Source organism: Fusarium subglutinans (assembly GCF_013396075.1).
Source record: "Fusarium subglutinans strain NRRL 66333 chromosome Unknown NRRL66333_c0000214, whole genome shotgun sequence".
Classification (NCBI taxonomy): domain Eukaryota; kingdom Fungi; phylum Ascomycota; class Sordariomycetes; order Hypocreales; family Nectriaceae; genus Fusarium; species Fusarium subglutinans.
The window spans coordinates 45,242-59,853 of NW_023502277.1; the positions used below are offsets into that span (position 1 = coordinate 45,242).

General features: G+C 49.0%; 5 protein-coding genes across 5 annotated transcripts; 2 read left to right on the forward strand and 3 right to left on the reverse strand.

Moving 5' to 3' along the window:
• Positions 1-85: 85 nt before the first annotated feature.
• On the reverse strand, positions 86-1,753 carry FSUBG_11364 (dicarboxylic amino acid permease; the record flags this gene model as incomplete). The annotated part of the gene is made up of 1 exon (XM_036676039.1): positions 86-1,753. One exon carries the CDS (start codon positions 1,751-1,753, stop codon positions 86-88), a length of 1,668 nt encoding a protein of 555 aa, XP_036533167.1.
• Positions 1,754-2,412: 659 nt separating this feature from the next.
• Positions 2,413-3,930, forward strand: FSUBG_11365 (FAD dependent oxidoreductase superfamily; the record flags this gene model as incomplete). The annotated part of the gene is made up of 2 exons (XM_036676040.1): positions 2,413-2,988; positions 3,076-3,930. The coding sequence occupies 2 exons, from the start codon at positions 2,413-2,415 to the stop codon at positions 3,928-3,930; spliced, it is 1,431 nt and encodes a 476-aa protein (XP_036533168.1).
• Positions 3,931-4,901: 971 nt separating this feature from the next.
• Positions 4,902-8,951, reverse strand: FSUBG_11366 (d-lactate dehydrogenase (cytochrome); the record flags this gene model as incomplete). The annotated part of the gene is made up of 8 exons (XM_036676041.1): positions 4,902-5,412; positions 5,479-6,682; positions 7,311-7,327; positions 7,381-7,442; positions 7,505-7,716; positions 7,771-8,000; positions 8,061-8,887; positions 8,943-8,951. 8 exons carry the CDS (start codon positions 8,949-8,951, stop codon positions 4,902-4,904), a joined length of 3,072 nt encoding a protein of 1,023 aa, XP_036533169.1.
• Positions 8,952-9,767: 816 nt separating this feature from the next.
• On the forward strand, positions 9,768-11,366 carry FSUBG_11367 (allantoate permease; the record flags this gene model as incomplete). The annotated part of the gene is made up of 3 exons (XM_036676042.1): positions 9,768-9,932; positions 9,989-11,109; positions 11,165-11,366. 3 exons carry the CDS (start codon positions 9,768-9,770, stop codon positions 11,364-11,366), a joined length of 1,488 nt encoding a protein of 495 aa, XP_036533170.1.
• A 782-nt stretch (positions 11,367-12,148) lies between these two features.
• Positions 12,149-14,423, reverse strand: FSUBG_11368 (uracil permease; the record flags this gene model as incomplete). Its single annotated transcript, XM_036676043.1, has 10 exons — positions 12,149-12,335; positions 12,401-12,607; positions 12,666-12,757; positions 12,851-13,143; positions 13,197-13,316; positions 13,372-13,534; positions 13,586-13,763; positions 13,822-13,922; positions 13,987-14,099; positions 14,162-14,423. The coding sequence occupies 10 exons, from the start codon at positions 14,421-14,423 to the stop codon at positions 12,149-12,151; spliced, it is 1,716 nt and encodes a 571-aa protein (XP_036533171.1).
• Between the last annotated feature and the right edge of the window lie 189 nt (positions 14,424-14,612).

Below are 14,612 nucleotides of genomic sequence, written 5' to 3' on the forward strand. Positions count from 1 at the left end.
ACTACACTACGTACATCAGATCTCCACGTGTCTTCAGCCAGATACAGCAGAAACCCCGCAAAGCTATCCCGCTATTCCCAAACGCTCAAGACCACAAAAAGTTCAGTTTTGCCAGTCCTCGCTTGGGCTTTGGCTCCACCCTTGGCTCACTCTGGTAACGATCGATCAAATGACGAAGCTGAACGTCTTCCAATGGAATGATCTTGGTCTTGAACCACAGCTTATAGCCGAAATACGTAATGAGTACGAAAGGCAAATTGAAGTAGTTTGAAATAAACGTCTCGATCTCCCAATGCCCATGGAGAAAGGTCGTATAGCCACCAGTGAAGAACAGCAGAATAAACAAGACAAGGGAGGCGTAGGTTGTATAAGGCTGGAAAGGAGCGGCCCAAGGGAGCTCCTTTTGACGATCGATTCCTTGCTTGTTGCAGGCGTGGACAAAGCGTAGATAGACGATACAAATGGTGATCCAGTTGACTAGGGTAGAGATGGAGACGAGATCCTGCAGCCAGGTGAAGACTGTGCTAGCCGAGTCGGACAGGGTCATGTATCCCAGGGCCATGAACAGCCCATAGAGGGAAACAGCGACATAGGGGATACCGAATCTGTTGATGCGCAGGAAAATGGACGGAGCTTGGCCTTGAGCTGCCATTCCGTACAGAATTCTGGAACCGCCGAGCATGTTGGAGTTACCCGCTGACCAAGCCGAAGTGAGCACGACAGCGTTGACGATGGACGGGATAGCCTTGATGCCTGCGTTTTGAGCTGCAATGACAAATGGAGACATGGAAGCGTCTCCTGTCCATGGTACCAGTTTCTTGTCGGTGGACGGGACGACCAAGCCGATCATGAATATGGTCACAACATAGAATAGACCGATGCGGATAAAGATACGTTTGGCAGCCATAGGGATAGACCGACGAGGATCCCTGGTCTCAGCCGCAGCCAGTGTGATGTTCTCTATGCCCGAGTAGGCGTAAAGAGCATTGTTCAGCGTCTTCCAGAAGCCCAGGAACCGACCAAGAGACCCAGCAATGCCGAGGTACTGAACCATGGGCCCGTATGGGCTATGCCAGTACTCGAAGCCGATGGCGTCGCCTTTGGGACCACCACCGCAGGTAATGACCAGAGCCATGATATTGACACCAACAATGAGCATGATCTTGATTATAGAGAAGCCGAACTCGAGCTCGCCGTAGACGCGCACAGCCAGCAGCGAACTAACAATCATGGGAATGCCGAGCACGGTGATCCAGATGGCGCTGTTGATGGTGACCCAGTATTCGATGATGACGGCCGCAGCGACGATCTCGGCGGGGATAGAGACCATGTATGAGTAAACTTGATTCCATCCGTTGGCAAATGCAAGAGCAGGATCGCAGAAGAGCTCGGCGTAACGAATAACTCCACCACTGAGGGGCGCCAGGGCACCCATCTCGCCAACACCGCAGACGACACTCGAAACAGCCAAGCCAATGATCAGGTATGCCAGGAAGGCACCGAGTGGACCAGCATAGGCAATGGCTCGCCCAGAGCTCAGGAACAAGCCTGTGCCAATTGTGCCCGCAAGGGCAATCATCTGGATGTGTCGTTGATGCAAGCCTTGCCTGAGCTCTTGAGACTCAATGACCGTCCCAGCTATATTCTCGACATCGCTGTCCCGCCGCATATCGGTTACAGGATCGCCGAGTTCCTTTTCCGAAGGCATAACGTCGACTTTCAGAAGTTGGGGCGAAGTGTTGTGACTTGACATCTGGCTGTTGCCAAGACGGAAAGGGGTTGAATTGGGAGTCGGGACTACTGCAGAAGCAACCAAAGCAGAGTTGAGGGAATTGAGACAACTCGAGATTGTTTCTCTGGTAGGAGAGATGGATGGATGATCTCGAGTATTTGTTTCCCCGTATTACGAAACGCTTTTATGTCTGCCACAATTGGCCACGGCTTATCAGTAGCTAGGCCCGGCAGGCTAGTACCCTAGGCAAGTCTGGGGAAGTTCTGGCTAAGGCGATAGCTGTAGATCAGACCAGGGTGGACCGGCTATGGAGATATGAGAAGCGCGATAAGATCAGATTGGCTGTCTTTGACTCTTTGGACGTGTATGGCCCTGCAATTCTCTATGCTATGCTATGGTACTCCCACCGTGGTGAGCGACATAGCGTTAGCGGCATTATCCACCGGAGCCGGAGCGACTTGTCCAGATTGGGTAATGCCGGCCCGGTAGACCCCGACTCCGGTCTATCTAGCTATATACAACCAGTCTGACAAATCCGAGCGAACGCGATAGCACAAGCCAACAAGTAAAGTTCAGCTAAACTAAAACGGTGTATGCCGTCAGATAACCTCCATACATAACATATTTGAGATACTGAACCTGATCCTGTAAGCAAACTTTCATCACATCATAGCGCAATCATGGCCATCTCAAACGGCAACACATCTCGCACCGCCGGCACGCCCAAGTGCATGCCCGCGCCGGACCCCGCGCCATGTTTCTGGCAACAAGACCTGCCACAGGATTTGACTGAGCTGCGTGACCACCGCTCTTCAGAGCAGCTCCTTGACTACAGCGACATCGTCATCATCGGCGCTGGATTCGCAGGCCTCAGCACAGCGCACCACCTCGTCCGCGATGCTGGCACAACGTCTATCTGCATCCTCGAGGCCAGGGGTATCTGCTCTGGTGCCACTGGCCGCAACGGCGGACACTGCAGGCCAGACCTCTACGGCCATATTCCCACCTACATAGATCGAGCCGGCGAGCGCGCTGGTGCTGAGATTGCCGAGTTTGAGATTGCCAACCTGCGTGCCATTAAGAAGATCATTGATGAGGAGAAGATCGACTGCGACTTCACTCTTACCAGATCTATTGATGTCTGGTGCAATGAGGAATCAGCCAAGAAAGCAGAGGCCGTCTACCAATCAATGGTCTCTCACAACTTTGAGTATATGGATGATGTTGTGTTTTATACAGGCGACAAAGTCGAAGGTGTAAGTAGCCCAAACGCCCAAATTGCTTTGTGTGCGGCACAAGGTCGTTGCTAGAGTTATATACTGACTGACTCATCTATGTAACAGATCTGTGGTGTCAAAGGCGCTGTTGCATGCGCAAGCTTTACGGCTGGGACCATGTGGCCCTTCAAATTCTTGATGCATCTCACAAGAAAACTAATCGCCGCAGGCGTCAATGTCCAGGCACATACCCCTGTCACATGCGTAACCCCAGATCCCTCGGGTGACGGTTCATTCATCGTCGAGACGCCGCGTGGCAAGATGCGAGCAGGAAAGGTGATCCACGCCAACAACGCCTATGTCTCAGCGCTTCTTCCGGAATATAGCAAAAACATTATCCCCTGTAAGGGCATCTGCTGTCGTATAACCGTCCCAGAGGGAACTACAGCGCCGTTATTGAACAACTCATACATCAACCGCACCAAGGATAACACACTATCATATTTTATCCCTCGACATGATGGTAGCATCATCGTAGGTGGTGCTTCATCCTTGTTCCGGCCATTCAAGGAACAGTGGTATGATAATGTGGACGACAGTGTGCTTATTGACTCTGCAAAGGACTACTATGAGGACTACATGCAGCAAACCTACCGTGGCTGGGAGGAAACAGGGGCCAAAGTGAGCAACATCTGGACTGGCGTCATGGGTTACTCATATGACTCAAATCCACACATCGGTAAAGTTCCCAGAAAAGATGGGCAATTCATCGTAGCTGGCTTCAATGGACACGGCATGCCTGTCATTTGGTTGGCAGCCAAGGAGCTGGCTCGGATGATATCCCAGGGCACTCAATTCGAGGAGACGAAACTGCCTCGCTTGTTCCAGACAAGCCAGTTCCGCATTGATCGGGCACAGAGCGGCAAGGAGGAGGATGGTGATATTATAGGCACTGGTAATTTTAGTACTACGAAACCATAGTACGACATCATTAATAAGGTCATAATTGTGCTCTATTAGCGTCTTTCTTGAACGTATCAATACTTGGAGATCCCAACCTGGTGTGTTTCTTAAGATAAAGTATCTGAGATAACGTCTCGGTGACGGTTGGTCGAGTCTGAGGTCACCAGAGTGGTTCCACTGTAACAGATTCTTAGGTACAAAATAGTCCGGTACTACCTACCTCCTTGGTTTATCCCTTCCATCTACTCTTTTCCAAGTTGGGTCTTGCCATAGAATATCGCACGATAATCTCGCGCGGCACTGAAAGAACAGATTAGATTAGGTATGCATAGACTCCCACCACATAAAAAGATCTGGAGCCAAGTCTAAATCAAGGAGAGCATTCCAATCACTTATTCCCTCAACCGCCACATCATTAAATGTGTATGGATAGACATCTTTCTCGATGCCGTCCATTATCTGGTTTTCAGTACCGTTACCATCCTCACCATATGTTGCTCTTGATGCTACATTGAGGCTGCCCGACGCTGCGGGAACAGCTATCTGTACCATAATGCCCAGAAATTTGGCGAATTGGACTGCCATATGCGAATCATCTGGGGAGACATTATGGACTACATTGATGACGCGGTGTAGAAGATGGATGTTTGGGTGTGCCCGACTTAGATTCTTGGTTTTTGTTAGAGTTGACTAGTGTGTTATGCTTGTTAGCGGTTTGCAGGGATTTCCTTTGTGTGAATATGCAATATACCTTGAGCAGATGAAGGCTTGCAGCAACGATGAACAGCCAACATCGAACCGGCAGATATTCAATGAGCCCCAAAGGCTTCAGAGAATCAACTACTATCGATAAAAGTGCATGGCTAGCCTGGGTTGCGTGATTCTCAAACTCAGACAAGGTTTGAAGCGTTTCTTGAGGCAGGGAGGCGGAACCAGTTTGAATGGCTTGAGCTGCTGGAGCGAAGCAGAACAAGCTTATGTAGTAAAACTCAATGACAAGACATGCGTTCAATAAAGAATTGATATCTGGGAATTGTAAGCTTGGACATAATATCTCGTTCCTGGAACCAACCATCTTGATGATAGTACTGCCGTTTCCAGCGCTGCAGAGCCCTTCGTAGTCGTTCCAAGTGAGGGACAAGATCTAAATCAGAAAAAGACCCGTCTCGGGATTTCAATGAGAGTAAGAATTCCCTTCCCTTTCGAGTCTCTATAGAGAGTTCATAATAGCCTTCCCAGAGATGGCTGTCGGGTAAAGACTCGGTGAATGTCGTTGCAAATCGGTCTTTGACTATTTGTCTCGACTTCTCAGGCAACAAGGGTTCTAGACCTAAGCGAGTCGCGAGAACTTCATCTGCGAAGTAAATGAACACACAGAGAAGGCCATTCCATTCTTTTCTGACAGAGTCCATACTGGAAGGGGCAGATCTGGAGCTGGAAGATTCGTTTTGGAAACAACAGCCTTCATGTACCAAAGCAATAGCATTGGAAAGAAGAGTCCTATCTCAGAGTCATGAGTATAATCTTTCAAGTTAAATAAGCCAACCAGGAATGCCATATACTTACCATGACATCTTGTTGCTTCGATATGCCGGAGATATAATGTTCAGCCTTTCCATTAGTGATACCATCCCATATCGTGGCTGTCCAGTAAGTGAGTCTATATTGTTGGATGAAGGCTTGAAGCCATGGCTATCGGTATGATCATTAACTTCGTCTTCTCCTTCTGTGAAGTTAGACGGGTTGTTGATGGCCTTCACATGCCAGTCAATCAGAAGTAGCATCGACGCTATTGTTCCAAGAGAACGTGTTGTCGTAGATCCCCACATGACGGACTGGAGGGATCGCTGCAGGATCCTCCACGCTTGCCAGTGTATACGCTCAGACCTTATCTCGCCATGACCTCCTGGCAGTGGAAAGTACCTCGAGGAGAGCGTCACGAGACACACTACCAAAAGAGGCTCCTCAGCAATAAGCTGACCATAAGTGGCCCGATCGCGGTAGTAAGACGGCACAACTGGCTTTAGAGGCCATAACTGGTCGAAGAAGAATCCTAGGTAGGCCATCACTTCTTGTTGCGATACAATCCTCTTTCTGATCAGGGCGAAGGTTTTCCATGCTCTGTCCTGACCGAGGGCCGTATCTGATATACCAGTCGGGGAGGTAGTAGAAGGAACTTGGCTTTCGCGGCTAGGCGTAGCAGAAGGGTTGTTGTAGGCGCGGGTGCCGCTTAGAGCGAATGTGAGAAGGTCAAGGGCATCCGATGCATTATTTATGTGTGTAGAAATGATCCTTTCTCTTGCATCGAGTGCGGCTGGCGACGTGGGACCTTGAGAACAGTCGGTGACGGGCAAGTCATTGACGTATTCCGTTTCATGGAGATGAGGAACTGGAACATCTCGAGGCGCAAGTGGTATCAAAGCTGGGATGCTGATATCGGTGCCCGTGTGACTGTGATTGGACACTGACTCAGTGTCTTCGGCAGCAAGCGACAGTGTTCGCTTGGTGCTTCGTGATGCTCTGAACTCACAGGGCTGATTGTCGGCTGAGCATCTCTGACACGGCCGCTTCCGGTCTGATGCTGGCTCGCAGCGAGTCTTGCGCCTACGACAACGTTCGCAAGACAAGTACGTGCGGCGCCGTTTAGATTCAGGAGGCGAGCTTGCCTGGTTGATAGGTACGAAATCAAGCTGCACGCTCTGCAAACCGTCGTTGCCGGTGCGATCCGTCATTTTTGGGCTATCCGAGCCTGTCACTGCAGCTTTCCGGGCTGTAACAATTTCGTGACTGACTGCCGCTGGAAAGACGAATACCTTGGGATTCGGCTAGTGGTAGACAGGGGAGGATCCTCAGCGTTCGGATGCAATTCCTGGTTCCGGCCTTTCTGAATATCCGGGGGAGGCTTGTCCCGAGTTGGTCTGATGAACCTCAACCCCGCACTGGCCTTGTGATGCTCCCTGTAGCTCACCCCAAGCTAGCCCTAATCAGGCCCGCAATTCACAGTGGAATACTTGTAGTTATTGGAGAAAAAAGACAATTGTGTTGTCGTTCATTACTCTTGCTTGCAGCCAAAAGCTTAACAATATGGGCGGCAGCCAACTATATAGTTTACTGTAGAATAATCCAATTTGTTTATGCCTTTCGCTTCCAGTAATTATATACATTTCTGCCTAGGACGAGCATAACCAGATCTATGCTGCTGTAGTTAATTAGATCTTGGATAAACCTTTCCGTTCAAAATGAACATTTCTATTATCTGTGCACCTATGTCTAACTTTCTCTGCCAGCTCTAATATGTGTTTTCCTATTTCTTAGCACTTGGGCATGATTAGGTAGGTAGAGACATTCGATTGCAACGCATTGATTTTGTTAATCTTTTCATGAGTCAAACACCTTACCCGGATTCAATAGCCAACTAAACGAGAGGCTTAGCAAGTACTCACACTGTTCCTTATGTAATGTACTTACTGGGGATCCAGGGTGTCTTTAATAGCTTTCATGATACCTATCGTGGCTGGACCAAGCTCTTTCTGTAAGCAATGCTTATGTCTGTTAGCTGGAACAAGGCAATTCGAGACAAGAACATAAGTACCTTCTTTCCCAATCCGATCCCATGCTCGCCTGATACTGTACCCTCCATCTCTAGTGCTCTCACCATCATTCCATCCACGCAATCCGACACAGCTTGGCGTTCTGGCTTATTATCCGGGTTGTACATGACGAGCTGATGAAAGTTGCCATCGCCGACATGTCCCATAACACTGTTGAAGAGTCCTAGTTGGCTGGCCTTTTGCTCTGATATTTCTGTGGTTATTGTGTCAATCCAACAACCAATGTCAGAGGCACGGCGCTACGTACCAATTAGTTCGGCCATTCGAGAGAGAGGTACGGCAACATCTGTGGACCAGAGCTGGGTGCCCTCTGGCCGGACGGCGAGGCTAGCCCACAAGGCTTGTTTTCTGGCAGACCAAAGGGATTGCATCTCATCCTCTGTTTTGGCAAATTCGAAAGAACGGCAGCTATTGGACTTGGTAATCTCTTTGGCCTGTTTTATGCTGTCTTGAACCGCGTTCTGGGAGCCTGAGAATCTACATTTTGGTGAGCATTTGGACGTAGTCACGGAAGACTAGCAGTCGCGTGCTACTTACTTGAGGAAAAGGGTAGGATGCTCATCCCATAGTCTTCCGCCTGCTCCGCCGCTCTGGTTAATGACCTTCATTTGAACATCATCCATCATTTCCAAGGCAGCGAGAGGAATTCCCCGTCGCATCATCTTGAAGGCCGCGTCCGCCGCCTCCTTAACGGTTGAGAAGGTGGCTGTTGCAACAGAGAAGTTCTCCGGAATTATAGCTAGCTTCAACGTTGCTTCAGTGATTATGCCCAGTGTCCCCTCAGACCCGGTAAAAAGAGCCGTGAGATTGTATCCAGCTGATGTCTTCCGAGGACGGTGACGGGTTTTTATAACAGATCCATCTGAGAGTACTACTGTGAGGTTGATAACATAATCCTTCATAGTTCCATATCTCATGGCATTGGTACCACTGCAGTTGGTAGCTATCATGCCACCAATCAGTGCAGTGGGGCTAGGATCAAGTGGTAGGAAGAGACCAGTATGCTTGATTTCTTCGTTCATATTAGTCCAATTGACACCGGCCTGGACCACGATATCCATATCCTCAGGATGAAACGCCACGATTTTATCCATGCCAGATAGATCTAGACATACCCCAGAATGAGGAGAGCTGAAATTTCCTTCGACGCTGGATCCAGCCCCGTATGGAGTCATCGGTACTTTATACTTGGTGCAAATACGGGCAATGCTTGAGACCTCCTCTGTCGTCTGTGGCCGCACAATTGCCACTGGTCGTACGTCAGTATTTGACGTAGACCACTCTGAATAGCCATGCTCATCGATGTCATCCAAGTCTACGCTGACGACGTCTTCACCAAGTAATCGGCGTATCTCATCGACAGCCTGGATAGTCAGCAACCCGTGTTTGGTAACATGCGGAATTTCGGAATCAGCTTACCTTGAACATAGTTGCTCTATCTGCATAGACAGCTTTTACCGGAATAAGTGACGTGTTGCTTTCCGTCCACCTGGGAGTGGTGCCCTCTGCTGGCGCTCGGAATAGATCAATGCCTACCGATGGTGCGAGAGCCATGCAACTCCCTGCAGCTCCCAGTCCCAGCAGAAAGTACCCTATTGGATAATGTCCCTGCCGGCTGGACCGTGCGCTGGAAGAAGCATATCTTGTGAAAGAAAGACGTTGATGGCCAGCGATGCATTGCCTTGACAGAGCCAATAACGATGGCCGGGATAAGCTCGATGAAAATGTCGAAATGATAGCCATCTTGAAATGTGTTTGATCGATGAAAGCGATTTACAAGCGCACGGTTGATGTTGGTAAGGAAAGCTTTCCGTAAGATAAGTACAACGGTATCTTTTCCGCGTCCTTTCTAGGGCAACGTTCAAGTGATACGACCTTCACTTCATTACTCAAGGTCGGGGAACAGTGGCCGAGGTCACTGGCAACCCGCGGTCACGGATATACCTAGAACAGACTAGTCACCTCAATATCCGACCGGCTCGGATCATGGTGGAGTCTCTGGACTGTATGGCCGGATTGGTGGGTTTATAGCGGTGTGTGGGGTAAACTTAGTGCACTACAGGGGCATGTTCAGTTGAAGTTTGATCGGATCTGGGGTAAATAATCTGGGGTTGATGCAGTCGAGGCATCCGCCATTAATTACTTAAACCCGCAACATCAGTCCCTCTTTCATTATCCTTGCTTCTTCCATACTCTTCAAGCTTCTGGAATTGTCCATTACCTATGCCACCTTCGATCGCAACCATGACACGTCAAGAACAAGAAGCAAGCTCCAAGGCCAGCGTTCACAGCAAAGCGTCTGCCATTAATCTTGAAACTGTTTCGAGTTCCGTAGTTGGAGCCAGTGTCGAGCTTGATGAAGAGACGAACAGAAAGTTGCTTCGAAAGATCGATCGGAAGCTGATGCCTGTGGCAAGTCAACTCTCCCTACTGACTGGAGCTGACACTGAGACTGACTTCAAAAGCTCTGCTTTACCTACGCCCTTCAATACTACGACAAGGCTATCCTTAGCCAGGCGGCCATCTTCGGTTTGCGAGACGATCTGAAACTCACCACTGGCATTAGGTACTCCTGGGTATCTCTTATCTTCTACTTCGGATATATCGCTGGTACTTATCCCGCCTCATTTCTCGCCCAACGATACCCGATTCGAATCGTCTGCACCACCATCTGCATTCTATGGTCTTTTGTCATACTTTGCACGCCAGCATGCACTTCCTATACCGGAATCCTGATTAATCGTTTTATGCTCGGCCTTATCGAGGCAGGTGTCTCGCCTATCTTCATGCTCGTTGTAGGCCTCTGGTACACCCACTCGGAGCAGGTCGCACGATCAAGTTGGTGGTATTCCTGCAGCGGAGGATCTCTGCTTATCTCACCCTTGATCAATTACGGACTTGGCCATATCAAGGGAGGCGCCCTCAACTCGTGGCAGTGGATGTACATCATCGCCGGGCTTGCTACTCTGGTCTGGGGTATTGCCCTCTGGTGGCTGTTCTCTGATAGCCCTCAGCATGCGAAAGGGTTTACAGAAGCCGAGCGCCATCTTCTCCTAGAGCGAGTGCGAGAAAATAATGCCGGGACTGAGGATAAGCGTTTCAAGTCCTACCAGTTCCGGGAGGCCTTGTTTGACTATCGCCTTTGGGATATTATGGTTCTATCTATCGTGTCCTGCACAGGTTCCGGCGCTGTCACCACCTTTGGAACTATTGTATTCAAGGACATGGGCTTTGACGTGTTTACTTCGCTGTTGCTTAATCTTCCCATTGGAGCCCTCGCTTTCATCTGTGTTCTCGGTTCAGGGTATATTGGGAAGAATGTTCCCAACTCCAGGTTGTATGTCGTCGTCGGAGCATCTATACCTGTCATGCTTGGTTGTTCCTTGATATGGCAACTCCCAGACTCTAACAAGGCAGGACGTATCATTGGCTTCTATCTTGTCAACTTCTTCTCCTCTGCCTGGGTTCAGTGCATTGGCTTAGGAACTTCCAATGTTGCTGGACATACCAAGAAGGCTGTGTATGCTGCTTCCACATTCTTGGGTTACTGTCTTGGAAATATTATAGGCCCGCTCATGTTTGACGCGTAAGTGGCTGACCGTTGCGAATACATCTAACCGCATTTATGCTAACTATTATAGTAAGTTTGCCCCTCGTTATGACGAATCGTTTACTGGGATCATGATCTGCTTTGCAGTCTGTGTCTTTGCTGCCCTTGCACTTCGATGGGCACTTGCTCGAGAAAACAAACATCGCGATACAGCCTATGGTTGTCCTGACCTCAGCCACGGCTTAGAGGACCTGACAGATCGGGAAAACAAGTCATTTAGATACAACCTGTAGTTTGTCTTCAGCATTGTTATATAATGATGTAACTTTCATTACGACTCCCAATTACCGATTAATCTGCTCTTTATGTGACTAAAACTTAAATCCCCACGTGCGAAATAAACTAGTGCTGTCGTACTTCTGTGTTAAAACTCGGCTGATATCTTTCCCTCAGCTGTGATACTGTTGGACCCTGTCGTTTCTCTTCCTCGCCAGGCTGGTAGAATTGTTGTATTGCCTCAATAGTCCAACCTCCTCGTCGATACTGTGAAACCTCTCCCACTCAGGATCCCCTCTCCGCTAGTGTCTCTATTATAGCAGTCAAAATCGATAAATAACTTCTTTGCACATTCTCGTCATGTGTTCTTCAGCCAGAGTTGACGGGAGGAGTATAACTCATAACAACGTTGCACCAACATCTATATGAGGTAAAGCCTTGAGAGGTCTTAGAGCTTGATAACTTTAAATATCATATTATCGTAAGCGAGATGAGACAGAGCATGGAAACAGAGGTCATTATCAAGCCACATGCCTAACTGCAGGTATTTGCATTCACTCCTGCGGTCACCCGAGCAAGAGCCCCGAGGGCGGTAAACAACAGCGCAACAAAGCGGATGGCGTCTGATCAGGACGAAAATAGGTTTCTTGTCATAGGCCTCTTCAGGCGACAAGGAAAGAAAGCATTTATTAAGCACATCATTTCAATCTTAGCATAAACTCCACTCTATCTCATTATTCTCCAAGCCTTTCTAAGCTCTTGGCCTGCTTATATTGACTACTACACTCGTAGGTCTCATCTAAGCAGACTCCTTACTTGTAAATCCTGCTTGCTTTCTCTCCAAATTCTTAGCGTCTTGAGCAGCAATAATATCCTCTCCAGTTATAGCAAACTCCACCATGCTTTCAGGGGCTGGGAAAAAGTGGTTGAGGAGATAGTAGAAGACGCCAGCAGATATGAAAGAGTAGACATAACCGATGTAGAAGCTATACACATATTTCAGTCAGCATGCATTGATATGATCAAGAGAAGGATGGAATGTAGGACTTACAGGTGTTGACCTCCTAGCGAGACACCAGTATGGCCACCGCCCGCTTGGACGATGTTATCGATGAAGCCAGGAAGAGGAGGGGTGCAGCCGATAAAGAAGGCAACCACAGCACGCCAATTGGATCCCCATTTCTGCGAGTAGCGGTAGATGCCGTGAAAATCGTACATATCTGGGACCGAGACTTTGCCGCGGCGGAGAATGTAGTAACTGGAGAAGGATTAGAGTCAGACAGCTTTACAAAAGGCAAAGGTTAAGGTGGATGTACTCTGTCATAAGGATAGAGGTCATAGGACCCAAGAAGATCGTGTAGCCGTTGAGGAAGGCGATAAACTTTTGAGCCGATGCCAAGATTTTCCACTAGAGCAAAAAGTTAGTGATTTCGCGAAACGAGCTCAGGACGTAAGAGACTGAGATGTTGTAGCAACAAAGATACAAGTTGCAGTTACCTACCGGAACAAAGGCCCAGCTACCAATTACAGCGGCGAGGATTTGGCCACGTCGGATGTTGATATACCGGGGAGCAAAAGCCATCAAATCGTTGGCGGCACTAATTGAGTTGGCGGAAATGTTGATACCAAGCGTCACGATGATCAAGCCAATGGCGGCGAAGGCGGCTGCAGCACGTCCACCGGAGGAACCGGATTTCATCCACAAGTTGATGATATCAATCGGGTTCCAGAGAACCTCGCCGTACGCAGATTGGGAAGCAGCTGCGGTGAAAATACCAAGGAGACCGACAATGGCTGATGGCACTAATTAGCAATTTGAACGGGATGCATAAAAGGCAGAATCGTACTGAAGATGAAGGGGATAACGATGGCTTGCACGTTTTGAGCGCTGGGCTTGTTGGCATATCTCGAAAAGTCGGCGATGTTGAGACCGAGCGTGGAGTAGTTACCCAAGACTCCGTTGAGATCTGAATTATTCAGTTAGTAGGGGATGAAAGAGAATGCCGGAACTGCCTCGCTCACTATTGAAGAAGGCCCATGCCAAAGTGGCACCGTGAATGGTAGTGCCCTTGGAAATCACAGTGCTGTGGCTAATTGTTCCACCGGCCTTATGCAATGTGTCACCAAAGACAGCCAGGAAGACGATCGGAGCGATGATACTCTTGAAGGCGAAGAAGTATTGAACCTGGAATTGTCAGCCTGATGTTCAGCTAACGAAGGGTGTATGAAGTAGTACCTTGGTGTATGGGATACACAAGAAGGGAAGCTGAAGGAGGAAGTAGAGCACAAATCCGCACATGCCTGCAGTGGTGATGCCCTCAGATTCTGGAATGTGATTCGGGATGTTGGCAAAGCTCGGCCAGATGGCGGTAAGTAGAACGGTCATACATTGACCTCCAGTCGTGGTTTGCACACTACAAGACATCTGTCAGTCACGAACCTTGCAGCATCAAGAGGACAAGGTGCACTTACCCGAGCCAAACAATGGCGAGGACACAGCGGGACAGCACAACAAAGTAACTGAAGTAGTAACCAAAAGGCATGCGAGAGAGAACTGGGAAGGGGGTGTGAAGCTGTGAACAAGTCAGTCAGTCAGTCGATGAGGAGCCACATGGTATCACCAAAAGACAAACTCACAATAGCTCCGATTCTGCCATTGACTGTAATCACGATGCCCATGAGAAAGTTACCAAGAACACAGGCTCCAATTGCCATTCGCCAACTCAGTCCGACAGCAATCATTGATGAGGCTACGCCACGAATCATTAGCAACTCGTGCTCTTGCAGTAGATACATAACGCAGCAAACTTACCAACTTCCCAGTTCGACACAGCCCATGCATCTGCCATCCAATAAGCCACATAGGCACCCCAATTCCAGGTTCGCTTCGAAGGTGGGATTGGGTCGAAATCTGCATTGGAGAAATTCTTCGACTTTGCAAAAGAGCTCGGTTCCTGGTCAACTTCGAGGCTGAAGTTGAATCCAAATCGTCGCCTCACCGGGCCGACTTGCCCCGGTTCGGAGTCGGAAGTGACCCCGAAGCCATTCTTAGCGTCCGAGCCGTCTGAGTACATCTTGGGGTAGGACAGGGAAAGCGAAGCGCAGCACCAAGTCAATCAACAAGACAGGAGTACACTGGAGACCAAGACCAAGACCAAGCTGTTGGAAACAAGTGCCAAGCGGTATAACGCGAAATGAATGGGGGGAGTCTGGGGATTGATATCCGAAAAGAAACACGCTGTAAAGCTTATCTCCCCAATCGA